The following is a 14,724-nucleotide window of genomic DNA, read 5'->3' as shown; positions in this document are numbered from 1 at the left end:
GACCCGTTTTATTTTGCATTTAGCCTGAATGCTGTCCGGCGCGGCTAATTGGCTTCTTTTCTTCCATCGTCAACGACTTGCTGGACTTCTATCCGCAGAACTTCACCCGCAGAGCCGGCACAGAAGATGTCTGTAGGCTCCCGAGTTCCGATTCATCAACGCTACTGAATACTACACAGCGCATCAATCAAGCGTCGCTACCTCGATTGCTAACCACACCAATCATACGTCTTCTTGGATGCCACTGCGATGCCAGATCTCCGAGTTGCACGGTGGCTGACGTCTGATAACACTAATTCACATCAGACTCGATCCGAATCTTCACGCGGAATGTCGCACATCCCGTCGCCTCCTTCAATGCATCTTCGGCCCATTTGCCGGAGCGCCTCGTATCCACGTGGGCGGGCGCGTGGGGTCATTTCGGGCCTGAGACCCTCTCTGCACTTCATCCGGGTGGATACCACCAGGAGATGAAGCTGAGCCTCATCCCACTGCTCTTTTGTCGACCAAAACTGCCTTTGCGCCCGAGGTGACCGAACAGAAGACCTGAAGCATTCTTGCTTTCAACTTCAACTGTTTTCTCCCAAACCTTTGTCGAAATCGTGACGAAAATAGTCCAGGGGCTTTACAATGATCTTTGTCTCGTGGCCTCGATCGAGTGCCTGCGTCCAAATTATTCTCTGCCTTGGGAAGACCGGCAAAGCGGGATTGTTCAAGCTGCTAATGAAACGTTTTTACGCCAGCAAAAGACACAATGAGCCAAGCTTTCCAAAAACTTTCATTTCAAGTGGCAGGACACGTTGATGCATTGACTGCTCTGAAAGACGGCGCTCCCAAAGTCATGCTCTCGTAAGTATGCGATACACATTATTCTCGAAGACAACCCCTGGGATTAGCTTCTTGTCTTGCCTTTATATCATTCCTTTATTGGACGAGTGATGAAGAAACTCTTGAGTGGGAAACACGTACATATACAGTCGACTGCCGCTGGCATTTGATCACAAGAAATAGAGACATATTCATCAAACACGTCAGCATCATCACTTACACTTTCAATTCCACCACATCAGCATCGTCACTTACACTTCTGATTTCACCACATCGAAGCAAATCAGGCAAGTACCATCGCGTGACTATATCCAATTAAGAATACTCAGCATGGCACAGAACCCTATCTATCAGGCTCAGGCAGTCGGGAACAATAATGGCCCTCGCCTTGGCCAGGCCGCACAGCGGGCAGCGAGGGAACATAGAATAAGGCTGAGGAACAGGATCGCAGCAAAAATGGGTCACGAGAGGGCTCAGACTTATGTACAATACGACCAGAAAGGCGACTGCTATCCTTGGCGTTACGGCATTTCATCCCAGCCGCCTGCTGACCCAAGAATCCAAGAACCAACGATCAAGTACGCTCCGCGCTACTTCGACTCAAGACATCTAGATGAGGCACAAGCAAAGTACGGGGGTCAAATGAACCCCAAGGGCTACAATATCCGTCTGAAGAGTATTTTGGGGGCCGGGGGCTACGGGATAGCAGCTCACATCTCACACAAGAGCCCCGCCAACGGATTCAACACTGACTGCGTGATTAAGGTTGAAAAGTCTCGTCACCATGCCAATTCGGCGCTGGCACGGGAGGAGAGGGCTCTCTGGGTAAGTGCTTCACCGCCCCGACCTAGTTTTATGGTTTATCATTCTAACGTGTTGCAGAAATTTGTAGGAGCAAAACATATCCTGCAGATATCGGATATCACTGAAGAAATCAAAGCACAAAGGGCTACTGACTTGACTGCATTCCAGAATAGCCATCCCCCTCCCCCAGCTGGGGCCAGACTTCCCCACCCAGAGGTCCAAGACAAGAATTGGACTCTCAAGAACTTCCAAACCCAACCCATTCGCAACTTTGTCATTCTCGAGAATGCCAATCTTGGTGACCTAGGCTTGTGGCTCAGCAAGTCTAGCCGTCTTGGGCGGCGTTGGCCTGAGAGAGCCATCTGGATGCTCTTCCAAAGTCGTAAGTTTTTGAAACGTTCTGCCTCATGGTCTTTGGATTGTGTTGCTGACCTTGTTTTGATAGTCATCCTTGGTCTAGTTGGTATGGCTTATCCTCTGAGGGAGCATTATGAACCTTCGCATCCAGATTGGAAGTATCAGAGTCCCATTGACGAGGTGTTCCCCGACGATCCGAATTTCGAACTCCAGGAAACAGTGCACTTCGATCTTGACCCCAGAAACGGTTAGTCCTTAGACGCCTCTAAATGTTGGTCACAGGGAGCTAAATTTTGCAGTTCTTCTGGCAAACAGAAGCATGCTTTTCGGCAATCTGCCTACCTTCAAGGTATTTATAACCTCTCGCCCCCTCTTAAGATGATATACTGACAGTTCTCAGATTGCCGACTTCGGACTAACCGAGTTCTTCAGCGAGCAAAAGGATAACCCCGCACACTTCAAGTAAGTTAACGCCCCAATGACTACTGGGAATTTGACGTAACTGACATCTCTTTTTTCTACCAACAGCAAAGAGTACTTCTGGCACTGTCGTCTCAGAGGAAAGCCCGTCTACTACACGCCCGTAAGTTACTCGTCACATTACGTGTGTCTGCCGATCGCGTTTACTAACATGCAATGTTTAGGAACAATTTGCTGGCGATTGGGATATCATGGATAATGACCTCATCAACGACGACGGTGTCAACCACTTCGTGGCCACAGATGGAACGAAGCCGCCAGTTGCTGGCAACTACGGAATGCATACAAACATCTACCAGGTGGGCGCCATTGTAAGTTGATCACCATGAGCTCCACTTCACCACGCTATCCGAGACTAACAAGCTTGACAGATTTGGTGCGCCATCACTCTCTCCTCATTCTCAGACCGTGCCTTTGGTTTACCTTACAGGGACGCTTGGGGACGAAACATCGTCACCTACGGAGGCGCCCTGCAGCATGCGCGATTCCGCGACGTTGATCCCGAGCTCACAGGTTTGGTACAGAGATGCCTGGCCCATTGCCCCTCTGATCGCCCAACTCTGCAAGAGCTGGTTGCCGTGATCAACCATCGTCTCGCCAGGAACGACTTGGAATCGGACGAGGTTCTGAGTGCGTGGTCCCGGGATTTCTTCACAACCCCTCGCGTCCCCGGCGATGAACCCCCTCCCGTCAAGCGCGAACGCGAGGACGACGGAGACGATCAGGAAGGCGATGCCGCAAGGGGCGCAGCCCGGCGTAGGGTTGGCAACGTCAATGGCGAGGCCGATGCACAGAACGTCCAGAGGGTGCAAGCCGAGCCGTTGCTCTTCAACGCGTTCCAGCCCCCGATCCAGCCTCAGTTCATGCAGGGAAACAATCTGCCCCGGCCAGCAGTCAGGATCGGCCCCGTCGCCCCAGGCTTCCCGCCCCTAATCCCAATGCCCGTTGTAAAAGAGGAGTCTCAGGCGGTCGCGCCAGTCTTTGTCGGCCTCGAAAGCCAGTACAACCGACCTGCAGCTAACAACCCGCCTTCCGACCTCGACGCGAGAGTCTTTGAGGAAGTCATGCCGCCCAACAACAACTACATGTTCAACTTTGCCCCGCCCAATCCCATAGCACAGAACCAAAACCCGGATCCAGAAGCAGGTCTAGCAGCATATCGTCAAATGCAGGCGATTCGGGGCGTGGAACCGATTCCGTGGAACGCATACGTCCCGCCAGGTCAGCCCTTCCTTCACCAGCCAGTACCGAATATCCAGCCTCCTCCGCCTAACGCTATGGAGCCTCCGGTTGTGCCGGCTGCCGACTATAACCCATATGGTGAAGCCTGGCGTTTCAATTCTGTTCACCAGCATACCGTCGATCCTGCCCCATATGCTCAAGTCGGGCAGCTGGGCGCTTCTTCTCGCCGGCAGCGGGAGTTGCAGGAGTGGCAGCGGCAGCAGCAGCAGCAACAAGTTCAGATCTCTGCGGAGGCTGGACCTTCCCGGCACCCTCAAATGCGGGTGCAGCATCTTCTCCAGGATGCTCAGGAACACACAATTGGGGATGTCTCTAATGCTACGAATCTCTTTAATGAGTTTATCAATGACCCTGATGCCATGGACCAGGATTAATGCAAAGAAGCACTGAGTTTGTAAGTTATAGTCATTTGGTTTGTCATAGCCTTGCCTTCCCTGAAGAAGTGTAACGGTTATGGAGTGGCGATTGGCGTATGGTGTGGATGGAGACAGTGACGGCTGGCCCCTCCTTGGCCCACGGGCATGTATCCTCAAATGAGGACTGGTCAATCAATGAAACATAGGTCTGTAAGTATTTCTTGACGGGTTTAAATCCTGGCTTGCATGTTCCTAGATTCGGATTTGCTTTAATTTTGCTTGGAGCCGGCGTCTGGTGTTAGACAATTCGCTTAGATAAGACAATAGACATGAGTTTGCCCTGTTCATTAAAGAATGAGCGCTATCGAATTTCGATTCCATCTGATGCATCCTCGGCAACACCTGACAATTAATCTCTTGGGGTGGCTTGTAACCTGAGCCATCGCCATCGCCCTCAACCCATGCAGATCCTGCCCTTTTACTAAGGTATATTAAGTTAGGTATATATATATAGGGTATATTATAATGAAAGGGTACAGCAAACAATTACCAGAATAATACAACAGAGTCCGTCCTCCGCATGAGTCTTTGGAAACTTCTCTGGGCCTATCATAGTCATGAGCTCTACTTAAACCTTAGGCTTTTACCCAGAAGCCATAAGGTAGATGAAAGTATGCGCGGTCTTTATATGATGAGATGATGAAAGAAGTTAGGGCACAAAAGAGATAATTCTTCCAATGTAGGGTATCTTTTCAAAAGTCTAGTGGTAATGCCCTTGTCATCCAAAACTCCAGATGGTATGTACATTTCATCGTTTCCAAAACCCAACATCAACCCAAAAAACTCCTGAAGCAAAGACCACCGAACTTTTCTTATGCCTGCCAATCCCTCTTCGTCTTTTTCTGCGAGCTGAGGTCGTGATTGGCGTACCGGCACTTACACTGTTCTCTTCCCGCCGCGACCGTGACGGCATTCCCAGCTTTATCCTGGCACTCAGGTCCCCCCTTCTTGACTTGCACGATCTCGACTTGGCCGGTCCATGCTCCCCACTTGACGTTTCCATCAGTGCTAGTCGCGTTCGTTCCAGACGCAACAGTGCCGAGCAGCGTGGTCGTGTTGCGTCTCGTCCAGAGGGTTGCGCGGAATGCGGTGTCGGAGAATGTGCAGGTTGCAGCGCGTCCGTCTTCGGTGATGGCCTCGGACGGGACCACGGTCTTGGGAAGGGAAAAGTTGAAGACGAGGCGCTCGTTGAGTGTGTTTCCTTCGAGCAGTACCATTGTCTGGTTTGTGAACTGCGGAGCAAAGGGGTTGGAGGAGGATGAAATCTGGTAGGTGTACGAGTTCTTTGGCGAGATTGTCCAGAAAAAGGATGCGAGAGAATCGTTCGCGGATTGCGAGTAGTTTTGGTACGGGAAGCAGCGCCATGTCGATGGGTTGGCTGTACATCCGGTGCTGGATTCTAACAGAGCCGTGTTGAAGGCGAACGAGCCGGAAGGAAACAGGTTTGTCGAGTTCGTGGTAGCTGACGATGTTGGAGGAGTTCTTGAAGAGTGTTAGTGGCCGTGTAAGTGGATTAAGAATGGAAGGATGTGACACACGGAGTACGCTTTCCAACTGTCAGGCCAGCTGACAGACCAACAATCAGGCTGATTCCAAGGATAAGGACAATTATCATGCGATATCTCTTGCCGCGGCGGGTGATCCAGGGCCCCTTCTTGTTCTTCTCCGCAGCCGATGATAGCCCTACGGGCGTAGTGATGGGGAGGAGCCGAGACTTGTCCTTGAGAGAATTCCTGGGAGAAAGCCTGGGGGTTGATGTGCCCGAGCTCGGACGGCTGCCATAGCTGCCTCCGCTGAGCAGGCTGCGTGTGCTCAGAGTGCTGAGGGTGCTGTCACGAGACGAGCTGCGGGAATAGGCCGGAGGAGGGTAGGACGGGTGCGAGTTGATAGCTCGTGGTACTGGCGAGCGACCGTAGTATTTCGGTTTTGTGCTACGGCATGGCGGTGGTGGAGGGAGGGCAGCTGCCTTTGGGTGCGTGATGGCGGGGAGTGAGTCGTCCTCCGCGATGACGGGCATGCGGCCAACGGATGAGAATGTACGGCTTGAGCCCGGAGAGAAGGGTGACTTGGGCATCTTGTCGTCGAGTATAGATCACACAGCGATGGTGCGATTGGTTCCAATGTGCAACAGCCCGGCTACTGTTATACAAGACTGAAAATCGGCGTAAGATTACTTTCAAGTCGCTGAAATGGGTGTACAATAACGAGATTATTATTATGTCGTCACTCTTGGTGTCTACTGCCTTGGCGTTGTCGATTGCAGATGGCGTCAAATTTCAAGTATGTAAAGCGGGCGTGGAGAATGATATGAGTCGTGATACTAGGAAAGAATGGGAGTACACGGACTCGAAACCACCAAATTTCAAGGAATCGGGCTTGTAGAATGTGAAAACGGATGCGGCTGAGTGAACCAAGGATCTGGGTTCGCAAGACAGTGATGTCGAGATCTAGAGTCGTGGTACCCGTTCAATGATCTTAGACATGGGGCTTCATATAAGACTCCAGCATACCGGAAAAGTCGGCTATCGAGAATATCGCGTGGCAGCAGTCCTCGTTTGTTTTTCTCTGGCTGGCGATTCAGCTAACGTCCAAGGAACAAAGAATGTCAGACGGTTTACGGGGTGATGGTCAACGACCATGAACCGAGTCCCGGCAGACAAAGGACCAGTGGGGAGAGGGGGGAACAAGAGCAAAGAATGCTGCGTTTGAGATTTTGTGCCTTGAGAAGCTTGACTTAACAAGAGACGAAAGCCCACCTTTTGCCGCAGTTTGAAGCCACTTCTTGGCTCCGGGACGATGAACGACTTCGTCTAGATTCCCCCGAGAGGGGTCTTATCTCGTCGCATGGCATATCCGAAGGCTGAGCACACAACATGTGGGATCAGGGCGCACGATGCGTGGCAATCCCATGTGCTTGCATTTCAGCTGGGTCCTGGCACTTGCCAGTCTGGAAGCGTTCGCAGTCCGACATGCTGCTCTGTGATCGGCAACAGGAACGGCTTCTTTCCGAGCAAGGATCGCGGGCACGATGTAACAGGGGTTCTCGATCTGGCAGACTTTGGCGGGATGTCAGCGACGGTGGCCACCCGGGTATGTCGATATTCATCGACATTGCGACGCTAGGAAGTAGCGGGCAAAACGGGGTGGTCGGGAAACTGCAGACACACATCCACAATTGCTGGAACGGCTGCAGAGAACAATGGGATGAAGAGGAGTCGTCGACATCAAGAATATCCTTTAGAAGTCCAGCTCGCGGCGGCCCAGCAAATAGTCTCGACGATAGCGTCAGTCTGATCGGGCCATCATTGGTTGTTGGCCCCAGACTAAGACACCGCTAACCACTTCAAGCCATGGAGGACAAGGAAACTCGCAGCAAGTTGTCAGGAACCGCTCGACGGCGTCAAGCCCCCGAAACTTAGTCCAGGTGCCAGCGGGGGTTGAGTACGGAGTAGGTAAACAGCACCAGAGCCACATTTTCCAGGACCTTGATCTGTCAGCGTGGGGTTGCACGAGGAGGAATTCGGATGCACCAAGAGCCTTCAGATTCGGACAAGGGGACTTCAGTCTGAATAGAGTAGTAGGCGTGCTGACAGCGATAGTTTTTGGTCGGCGTTCAATACTGAACGGGGAAAGGGGCCAACTGGCGAATACAACGAGCCATCTAGGTTGAAGTGCGGAAGTGAGAAATGCCGTGGGGGGCTGATAAAAGAGGCTCAAAAAGACACAAGCCGAAATGGCGATCAGCATCGTGTGCAGATGTGCAGATTGCACGGCAACGAGAAACACCGTTGGATGAGGGGCATCTACAGAAAACTCGGATCGGTGCTAAAGCCACTAATATCGAAGTTTCTATGAACAGATTACTGGTATGATGGCTCTTACTCTTGATCGACAATGACGAAAATCATCCTTCCCTCCCACATGTCCAAATACTCCGTATATCCTGTAGTTGTATCCTTACAAGGCAGTGCCGACCAAACTTTCCATTTCAAGCATCACCCAAAATCTCCTGCGTTGAGGAAAGCGACGCCGTCTCCTTGCCCTTTCCTTTGGAAGAGTCACTCTCACTCTCAGCATAAGAAGGAGGATCTAACTCGTCCCCGCCAGCAACCCACACCTTGGAAAGCTCTTCCTCGATTTCCTGGCGTCGTGCCTTCCAATTCTCAACCTGTTCGAGGCGTTCACGAAGGTCCTGGAGCTCCTTCTCGACTTGCATCTTCTCATGCTCTGTTCCGATTCTCTCAAACTCCCACTCATCGCCACGTTCTCCGCCTCCGAGAATGAGGTTGTACGTGTGATACTTCTTGAGCGAGGCGCGTGTGGAGATGGTGATGAGAGCTGTTAAATGTCAGGAGATATGTAGGACATAAAAGTGGCTTTTCAACTTACTGATTCCCTTCTCCTTGCACACTTCGTAGAGCAGACCCTCAACATCTTGAGACACGGCGCTAGTACCCTCGTCAAGAATGGCGAATTGAGGCTCATGGTACAGGACGCGGGCGAAACCCATGCGCTGTTTCTCTCCACCGCTAAGAACATCTTTCCATTCCTTGCGGGTGTCCCAACCGCCTTCACGATCGGGAAGGTAGCCAAGACGAGCATCCTCTAGGATGCGCTTCAAGTCGTCCTCAGACTTCCTCTTCTCGCGCATGTCGTGATGCCCGTCTGGGTAGATGACCTGGTCGCGTAAAGTACCGATGCTAAGATAGGGTCTTTGTGGCAAAAACATGATGCCATCTTGACCAATATCCTTCGGTCGACTGACGAGTCCTCTGTAGACTGGCCAAAGGCCTGCAAGGATACGGGCAATAGAAGTCTTACCCACACCGTTGGGGCCAGAGATCTGAGCACGTCAGTATAATCTCTCTCCGTCCATAGACGTTGACAACTCACCAGAAGGTGCTCTCCTCTCCTGACAACCATGGAGAGAGAATCCATCAGCTCCTCGCCACCGTTGGGCCACAATGATGGAGCCACAACAGGTACGTGCTCAAATCGTACGCCGTCGAAGCCCTTCTGGATTGTTCCCTGAACGTCCGAAAGGGAGTAGAGCTCGTTCTGTTGCCCTCGCAAGAAATACGCATCGGCGTGGACGCGGTGCAGTGTCGATATCAGGGTGTAGACTCTGCTGGTGTAGCCGGCAAGCTCGGAGAGGTCCTTGATAGAGTACATCATCCTACCACCAGCATCCGCAAGTGAAAGCATGAGACGCTTGTTCGTAATGAACTCCTTCATGCGCCCGCGCTCCCTACTTCCCTTTGCAGCATTTTCGGCCAGCTCAGCAGCGCCGCCCAGACCTCCCCATGCTGGAAGGAATACTGGTAATGAGGATAGAAGGTAGCCGTACGCACTCCAACTGTACTTGAGTATAAAATCCTCGAGCATGTTGTACCGAATCTTGAGCATATAGATACCCTCCATCCAGTTCTTCAAAGACTTGAACTCCTTGTTGAGGAAAGTCTTCTCCATGTCGGCACCTCCATAAAAGGCAATCTCCTCGGCATTGGCGATTAGTCGCGCATGCAGCCCCCTGAAGTCTCCCTCCTTGCGACCCTCAACTGCCTTGAGTTTGCCAAAGGGAGGTGAGAGCCGGCGCAGGATGCTCGCTGTCAGGAAATAGTTGCTCAACAGACCCGTCAGAGCCAATGGGCCCAGAGATCGGAATAGCTGGTAGTTGAAGACGCAAAGATCTACAAACGGTTTGCCAAGGGATGAGTAGAGGTTTGCAGCGGCAGCACAGAACAGAGTCAGATCTTGGGTGATGAACTGATCCGCGCCCTGGCCGACACCTCCATCCAAGTTGGAAAGCTTATAGTAGTTGAGGTTGTTGTTCAGGTATAGATCATGGATGTATCGTGTAAGGCGGGTTCTGAAGGCAATGGACACCTTGGACTCGAGGAATTTGATCATCGCATTCGTGTATGACGCAAAGCCACCAAGACCACACCACTGTGAATGTCATTAGCAAGGGCTGAGGGTTGGTTGCTGGAGGTGTTGGGACACCACTCACCTTCACTAGTCCCCAGAAGAATGGCTTCCCTTGTCCGGCTACCAGATCCCGCACAATTTCACCGTCAAGTCGAGCGACAACGAGGGATAGGTAGGTGCGAAGCATCAAGAAAACGCTGTGACTTAGGAGTAGACCGGCTTCTTTACTCGACCATCTCGGGATCATGATACTCATGAGACTGAGGAATTGATGTAGGAATGCCAGGTTCAAGCCCGGCTTCGTCTGCGCTGAGGGAACGGTACCGTCACCGAGGCCAGATACCCGCGGAGGGTTGAGGAAGAGCCGGCGATGCGCCTCGAATGTCAGGGGCTTCGTGGTCTGAATGACAACCTTGGAGGTGCCATCCTTATACGGGACGTAAATGGTACGTGAGCCATCCTTGTTGTGCAGCCACGAATTCGTGCGGACAAGCTTGCGGCCCTGTTCCTTTTCCTCGCGTCGTTGTCTCCACCAGCGTCTACCTCCAGCGGCGCTGAGGACTATGGATGCAGCGAGGGCAAGTGTTCCGAGCAGTCGGGTTGTGCGGGAAGTATTTCGGAGGCGATTGCGGATCAGAGTCGTATATTTCTCGAAGAAGGCGGCGAGAGCCTCCTCTGCGGCCGACTGGCGAAGTGTCGATTGTTCTGCCATCGCAATGGTGGTAGGAAGTGGGAATTGCTTTTCAAGACTTGCGAATTCGTTGTGAGGTCGAGTCGCGCAGGCTCGCCACGTTTAGGGTGCTACTGCAGATGCGCAGCCATCACAGGGCGGGAATGATGGAAAGGAGCGAGCTGAGGAGTGCTAGGGTGTAAGACGCGATTGATGGTGTGTCTCGGGATCGCTGATAGACTCTTCTGACTATGCGTGTATAAAGGTGGTGAGGTAGTTTGAAAAGACTCAAACCAAGCACGTGGTCGCATTGGCAGGCTGAGTCGTTTGTTGTTGGAGAAGCGGCGAGTTTGGAGAGCAGACGCTGGCTCGTGATCGCATTACGACATGTGAATGTCGGCGGGCAGTGGAGTTCCGAGGCACCCAGTACCCGAAGCGGTGGATAACTTGGGGAAAGCTGCGGGCGGACAGGTTCACGCCTCTGGGGCTCTGAAGCGTCTCCACTGAGAGCCCGAGACACCTGGGCCCATGAGTGGCTGGTTCCGGCGGGAATGACGCTAACCCTAGAGGATCCGGAGGGACTGAGCCAATGACAAACCCGATGGCAAACCCCAGTTTCCAGTCACATGATGTATCTTTTTGAGCTTGAACTTGAGGGGTCCGGGGTAGGTACCGTGGTACCTTGGTGGCACTTGGGCACCTTGGCTGTTTGATTCAGTGGTTAGAGAGCCCAAGATGCAACGGCCAGCATTCTTCTATGCGATGAACTTGAACCGTGCTAAGCTGTGTTTTAGCTGGAGTTTTTTCGTATGGCTTAAGTCACACGCACGAGAAGGGAATGCTTCTTGTTGGGCTACTGAGAATGATTGTGGACTAACAGTACTGGCGAGGAAAGCGAACTCTACTTGTCGTGATCTTCCCAAGTTACCTCGAGACACACGTGTTGAACTTTCGGGAAGAGAATCGTGGCCTGGGAAGGCAAGCCTGCGTTATTGTTTCCTCTCTTGATCTGTCTACTGGGCGCCTTAAGTAGCATCACTTCTTGCCTCTTGCTCTCTTCATCGCTAGGCAGGCACGACAGCAATGAACTTGAACTCTTGAGCGGTCGCACCTGTGTCCAATGTTTTGTAGCATCTTGAGATGCAGCCGCTGAGATGAGAATGGCGAAGGCCACAAACGACGCAGGCACACCTTCTTTGCATACAGCCTTGGCTTCTCAAACGGGCAGTCAAGAGATAGGCAGCTACCTTTAGGGGTCTGACAACGAAAGTCAGCCCTTGCTTCCTGAATCAACGACTAAAGGGTCTTGTTTCGCAGAATACCGCGTGTTGTTGCCATGACTTCAACCAACAACATCCAGTTAAAAAACAGTCCGCCATCACAAAGCATCCCCCTTTTATCATCGATCTCTGTGTACAGGCTTGGGTACAGTAACCGCCGGAACGAACTTCATCGGACCTCGACATAACTAAGCCCGTACATGTTCACTACTTCTGCAACTTCATGGAGAACCGACGATTCCCTGAGCGTTGTACATGCTTCGAGGAGCAAGACCGCGCCGGCAAAGTCTTGTCGAAGACGGCGCAAGCCGATGTCGTCCGCGCAATCCAGCGTTTATACTCTACTGGAGTCCCACTCTTCGACAAAACAGTCATCGCCACCCTTGATACAGCGATCTGTGAAAGACATGCAATCATGAACTTGGTCGGCGTGGACGGAAACATGTCTGTTTCGAGACCTGATTGGATTTCCTTTGAGACACAGTAGGCCAAACCACAACACGTCTGCAGCATCCTGAGCAACTAACTGCGCAACCGCCAGTTACGAGCCAAGAATCGGCTTCCGTACCATTCAAAATATGATCAACGGAGTCCCTCCTGATGGCCGAATGCGCACCTGCGGGGCCCTCAGCTCCTATCGTGTCGCCTGTTTCCCCAGACATACAGCACCCTCGTCTCGAGCCACATTGTCATCAATCAAAAGATTGTGGGATATATATCAAAAATTATGGCAGCAAAGTCAAACCTGCTCAGTTCTTATGGAAATAATGGGCAAACTACCGCCACACTGCCAAGTAACAAAGGTTGTGTGCTTCGGTCTCGGCGCGCTCTTGCCAAACATCTGTCGGACGTGTGGGTTATGCCTCAACAGTGTCCATTGCAAGATACACAAAACAACTAGGTCGAGAACCTTCACACAACATGCCGCCGCTGTCAGCATCATGCTCATGTTGCGTCAGCAGAATCCCCACCTACAATGCTACTCGCAGGAGCCAGAATATTCGCCAGAATGCAGAAATATTTTACGAGGCTTGGACATCATTGTTGTCGATGGTCACAAAGGTTTCCTCGAAGTTGATGACAGGACACTCGTTATTTCGATTAAACCGGCCGTTCCTGTCAAGCAAATCATTACCGAGCTGGCAAGGCCAGCAGTGATAATCTGGGATGCTATGGATGGCGATGAAAGGGACCCTGACGAAGGGAACCCAGACAAGTGGCAGTTGTTGACTCGCAACGGGAGTCAATATTGGCAAAGGTAAGTTTGATGAACAATTGCATCGGACTTTCGAGCAAGACTGATTTCCTTAGCCCTTATGGAGTCGATCCTGATTCATCACGCACAAGAAATATGCTGACATACGAATATGCCTCGGTTCCGTTTCCCGGAGATGTGCTGAACTTTGGACCGCTTGATATCCATATACGACAGCCCGCCGATACAATGGCTGGTGGTAGCGCCCTCCAAATAGGAGGAGCGACAGCGGGCACACTTCTCTGAGCCATCAACTGCTGTTTATTGAATGAAGGATGCTTAATGAAGCGTAGGGAGAGCACTGCAGCGAATGCAGCTCTCTGAGGAAGGTCTTTAGAAGAATGAACATGGATACAGAATGGCTGTAAGAGCCGGAAGACCGTGAGAGGAGACGAAGCTGGTTTTTGACAGGTCAGACTGGTGATTTGTTTCGATACGGCATGGTATTGTTGTACGCTTAAGTTTTGATGGAGGAATAACTAGAGGGCCGCGCGAACAAGAACAGAAGAGATACACACCCTTCCACTAGACTTTCCAACATCATTGAGGATGATGGTCCAGCCACCAGTCCACAACCACCCATTCTCGCGTATAAGCTGTTGGTGCCATGCATTAGAAATGCTAGGCTTTCCTGCTGAAAAGACGAACCCCTTAGCAGCAGTGCGTATATCCCGACATGCTAGTCAAACCATCGATCATCCATGGGTTTTTTACTCTGTGGTGTCTGGCATACGTGCCTCTTCAAGACGGTTGTCAACTTGTCGCTTGGAACTCGGTCCAGGTCTCCCTCTGCACAATGACCACATAAAGGCGGGAGGCGTTGGAGGAAAAAGTAAGTTGCTTTCCCGTGGGCAGGCAGTCTACTTGGGACTGGAGCAAAGGACATACCCGCGACCAGTCATATTGGTTGCCATGTTCCATTGAATAATCAAGTATGACAATCACCACCATTGAGTATCTACCCTGATGAGAAGGTAAGATGCAGTCTGCGGACACAAAGGAGCTCACGGGCTCATCCCCACACAAAAAGGAGCATTGCATTTTAGGTTGAATGGGAAGTTTGCTCGTACACCGGCGGCACGGCATGGTGGGCCCCACACGTCCCGATGCCGCCGGCGCTGTTGCGCGCAGCACACCCACATGAGCCTCCGCCACACTAGCCTCTTTTGTGTTCAGAATGTTTGCTCCGGGGAGGCTTGCCTGCGTGCCTTGGACTTGGAGTAGGTACCGGTACACTGTATAGTATGTAGGGTATGGTGGTGTCCGGCCAATGCCTTTTGGGTTCTGGAACCTCTGACGCTTTATTTCTACCGAGTATAGAGCTCAATTTTACAGTCAAGCAGTCTGTCATCCCATGTTTACGCGCGGCGGGAGATGCGTGCCGAGACCATTTTTGGTTAATGCAGGCGCACCGTGTGTGGTTTTGTTTCTTTTTACGGATACACTCTTTTTCTTGGGAAAATT

At 51.7% G+C, this 14,724-nt stretch overlaps 4 protein-coding genes across 4 annotated transcripts; 2 read left to right on the top strand and 2 right to left on the bottom strand.

Annotated features, from left to right (window-relative positions):
* Window positions 1-1,284: 1,284 nt before the first annotated feature.
* BDP55DRAFT_724792 (kinase-like domain-containing protein) lies at window positions 1,285-4,085 on the top strand (the record flags this gene model as incomplete). The annotated part of the gene is made up of 8 exons (XM_060578933.1): window positions 1,285-1,653; window positions 1,711-2,014; window positions 2,078-2,236; window positions 2,289-2,338; window positions 2,390-2,451; window positions 2,518-2,572; window positions 2,634-2,780; window positions 2,841-4,085. 8 exons carry the CDS (start codon window positions 1,285-1,287, stop codon window positions 4,083-4,085), a joined length of 2,391 nt encoding a protein of 796 aa, XP_060433912.1.
* Window positions 4,086-4,572: 487 nt separating this feature from the next.
* Window positions 4,573-6,361, bottom strand: BDP55DRAFT_342072 (uncharacterized protein). Its single transcript, XM_060566928.1, has 2 exons — window positions 5,666-6,361; window positions 4,573-5,609 (listed from the first exon to the last, which is right to left on the bottom strand). Exons 1-2 carry the CDS (start codon window positions 6,199-6,201, stop codon window positions 4,940-4,942), a joined length of 1,206 nt encoding a protein of 401 aa, XP_060433911.1. The 5' UTR covers window positions 6,202-6,361; the 3' UTR covers window positions 4,573-4,939.
* A 1,754-nt stretch (window positions 6,362-8,115) lies between these two features.
* On the bottom strand, window positions 8,116-10,767 carry BDP55DRAFT_544320 (ABC transporter transmembrane region 2; the record flags this gene model as incomplete). The annotated part of the gene is made up of 4 exons (XM_060568472.1): window positions 8,116-8,465; window positions 8,517-8,970; window positions 9,021-10,076; window positions 10,138-10,767. 4 exons carry the CDS (start codon window positions 10,765-10,767, stop codon window positions 8,116-8,118), a joined length of 2,490 nt encoding a protein of 829 aa, XP_060433910.1.
* A 1,202-nt stretch (window positions 10,768-11,969) lies between these two features.
* BDP55DRAFT_755775 (uncharacterized protein) lies at window positions 11,970-13,658 on the top strand. The gene is made up of 3 exons (XM_060580749.1): window positions 11,970-12,488; window positions 12,547-13,263; window positions 13,317-13,658. Exons 1-3 carry the CDS (start codon window positions 12,229-12,231, stop codon window positions 13,504-13,506), a joined length of 1,167 nt encoding a protein of 388 aa, XP_060433909.1. The 5' UTR covers window positions 11,970-12,228; the 3' UTR covers window positions 13,507-13,658.
* The last annotated feature ends 1,066 nt before the right edge of the window (window positions 13,659-14,724 follow it).

This window comes from Colletotrichum godetiae (genome assembly GCF_030913485.1).
Source record: "Colletotrichum godetiae strain CBS 193.32 chromosome Unknown BDP55scaffold_6, whole genome shotgun sequence".
In the NCBI taxonomy this organism is placed as follows: Eukaryota; Fungi; Ascomycota; class Sordariomycetes; order Glomerellales; family Glomerellaceae; genus Colletotrichum; species Colletotrichum godetiae.
This window is presented reverse-complemented; position numbering and strand designations above follow the sequence as displayed.

What these genes read in the sequence shown, in the direction of transcription:
- BDP55DRAFT_342072 (XM_060566928.1), bottom strand. Translation starts at nt 6,201, where the DNA reads ATGCCCAAGTCACCCTTCTCTCCGGGCTCAAGCCGTACATTCTCATCC. An exon ending in ACAGTTGGAAAGCGTACTCC is followed by an intron (nt 5,610 to 5,665) that starts GTGTGTCACATC and finishes ACACTCTTCAAG; the next exon opens with AACTCCTCCAACATCGTCAG.
- BDP55DRAFT_755775 (XM_060580749.1), top strand. Translation starts at nt 12,229, where the DNA reads ATGGAGAACCGACGATTCCCTGAGCGTTGTACATGCTTCGAGGAGCAA. An exon ending in TGGATTTCCTTTGAGACACA is followed by an intron (nt 12,489 to 12,546) that starts GTAGGCCAAACC and finishes CGCAACCGCCAG; the next exon opens with TTACGAGCCAAGAATCGGCT. An exon ending in GGGAGTCAATATTGGCAAAG is followed by an intron (nt 13,264 to 13,316) that starts GTAAGTTTGATG and finishes TGATTTCCTTAG; the next exon opens with CCCTTATGGAGTCGATCCTG.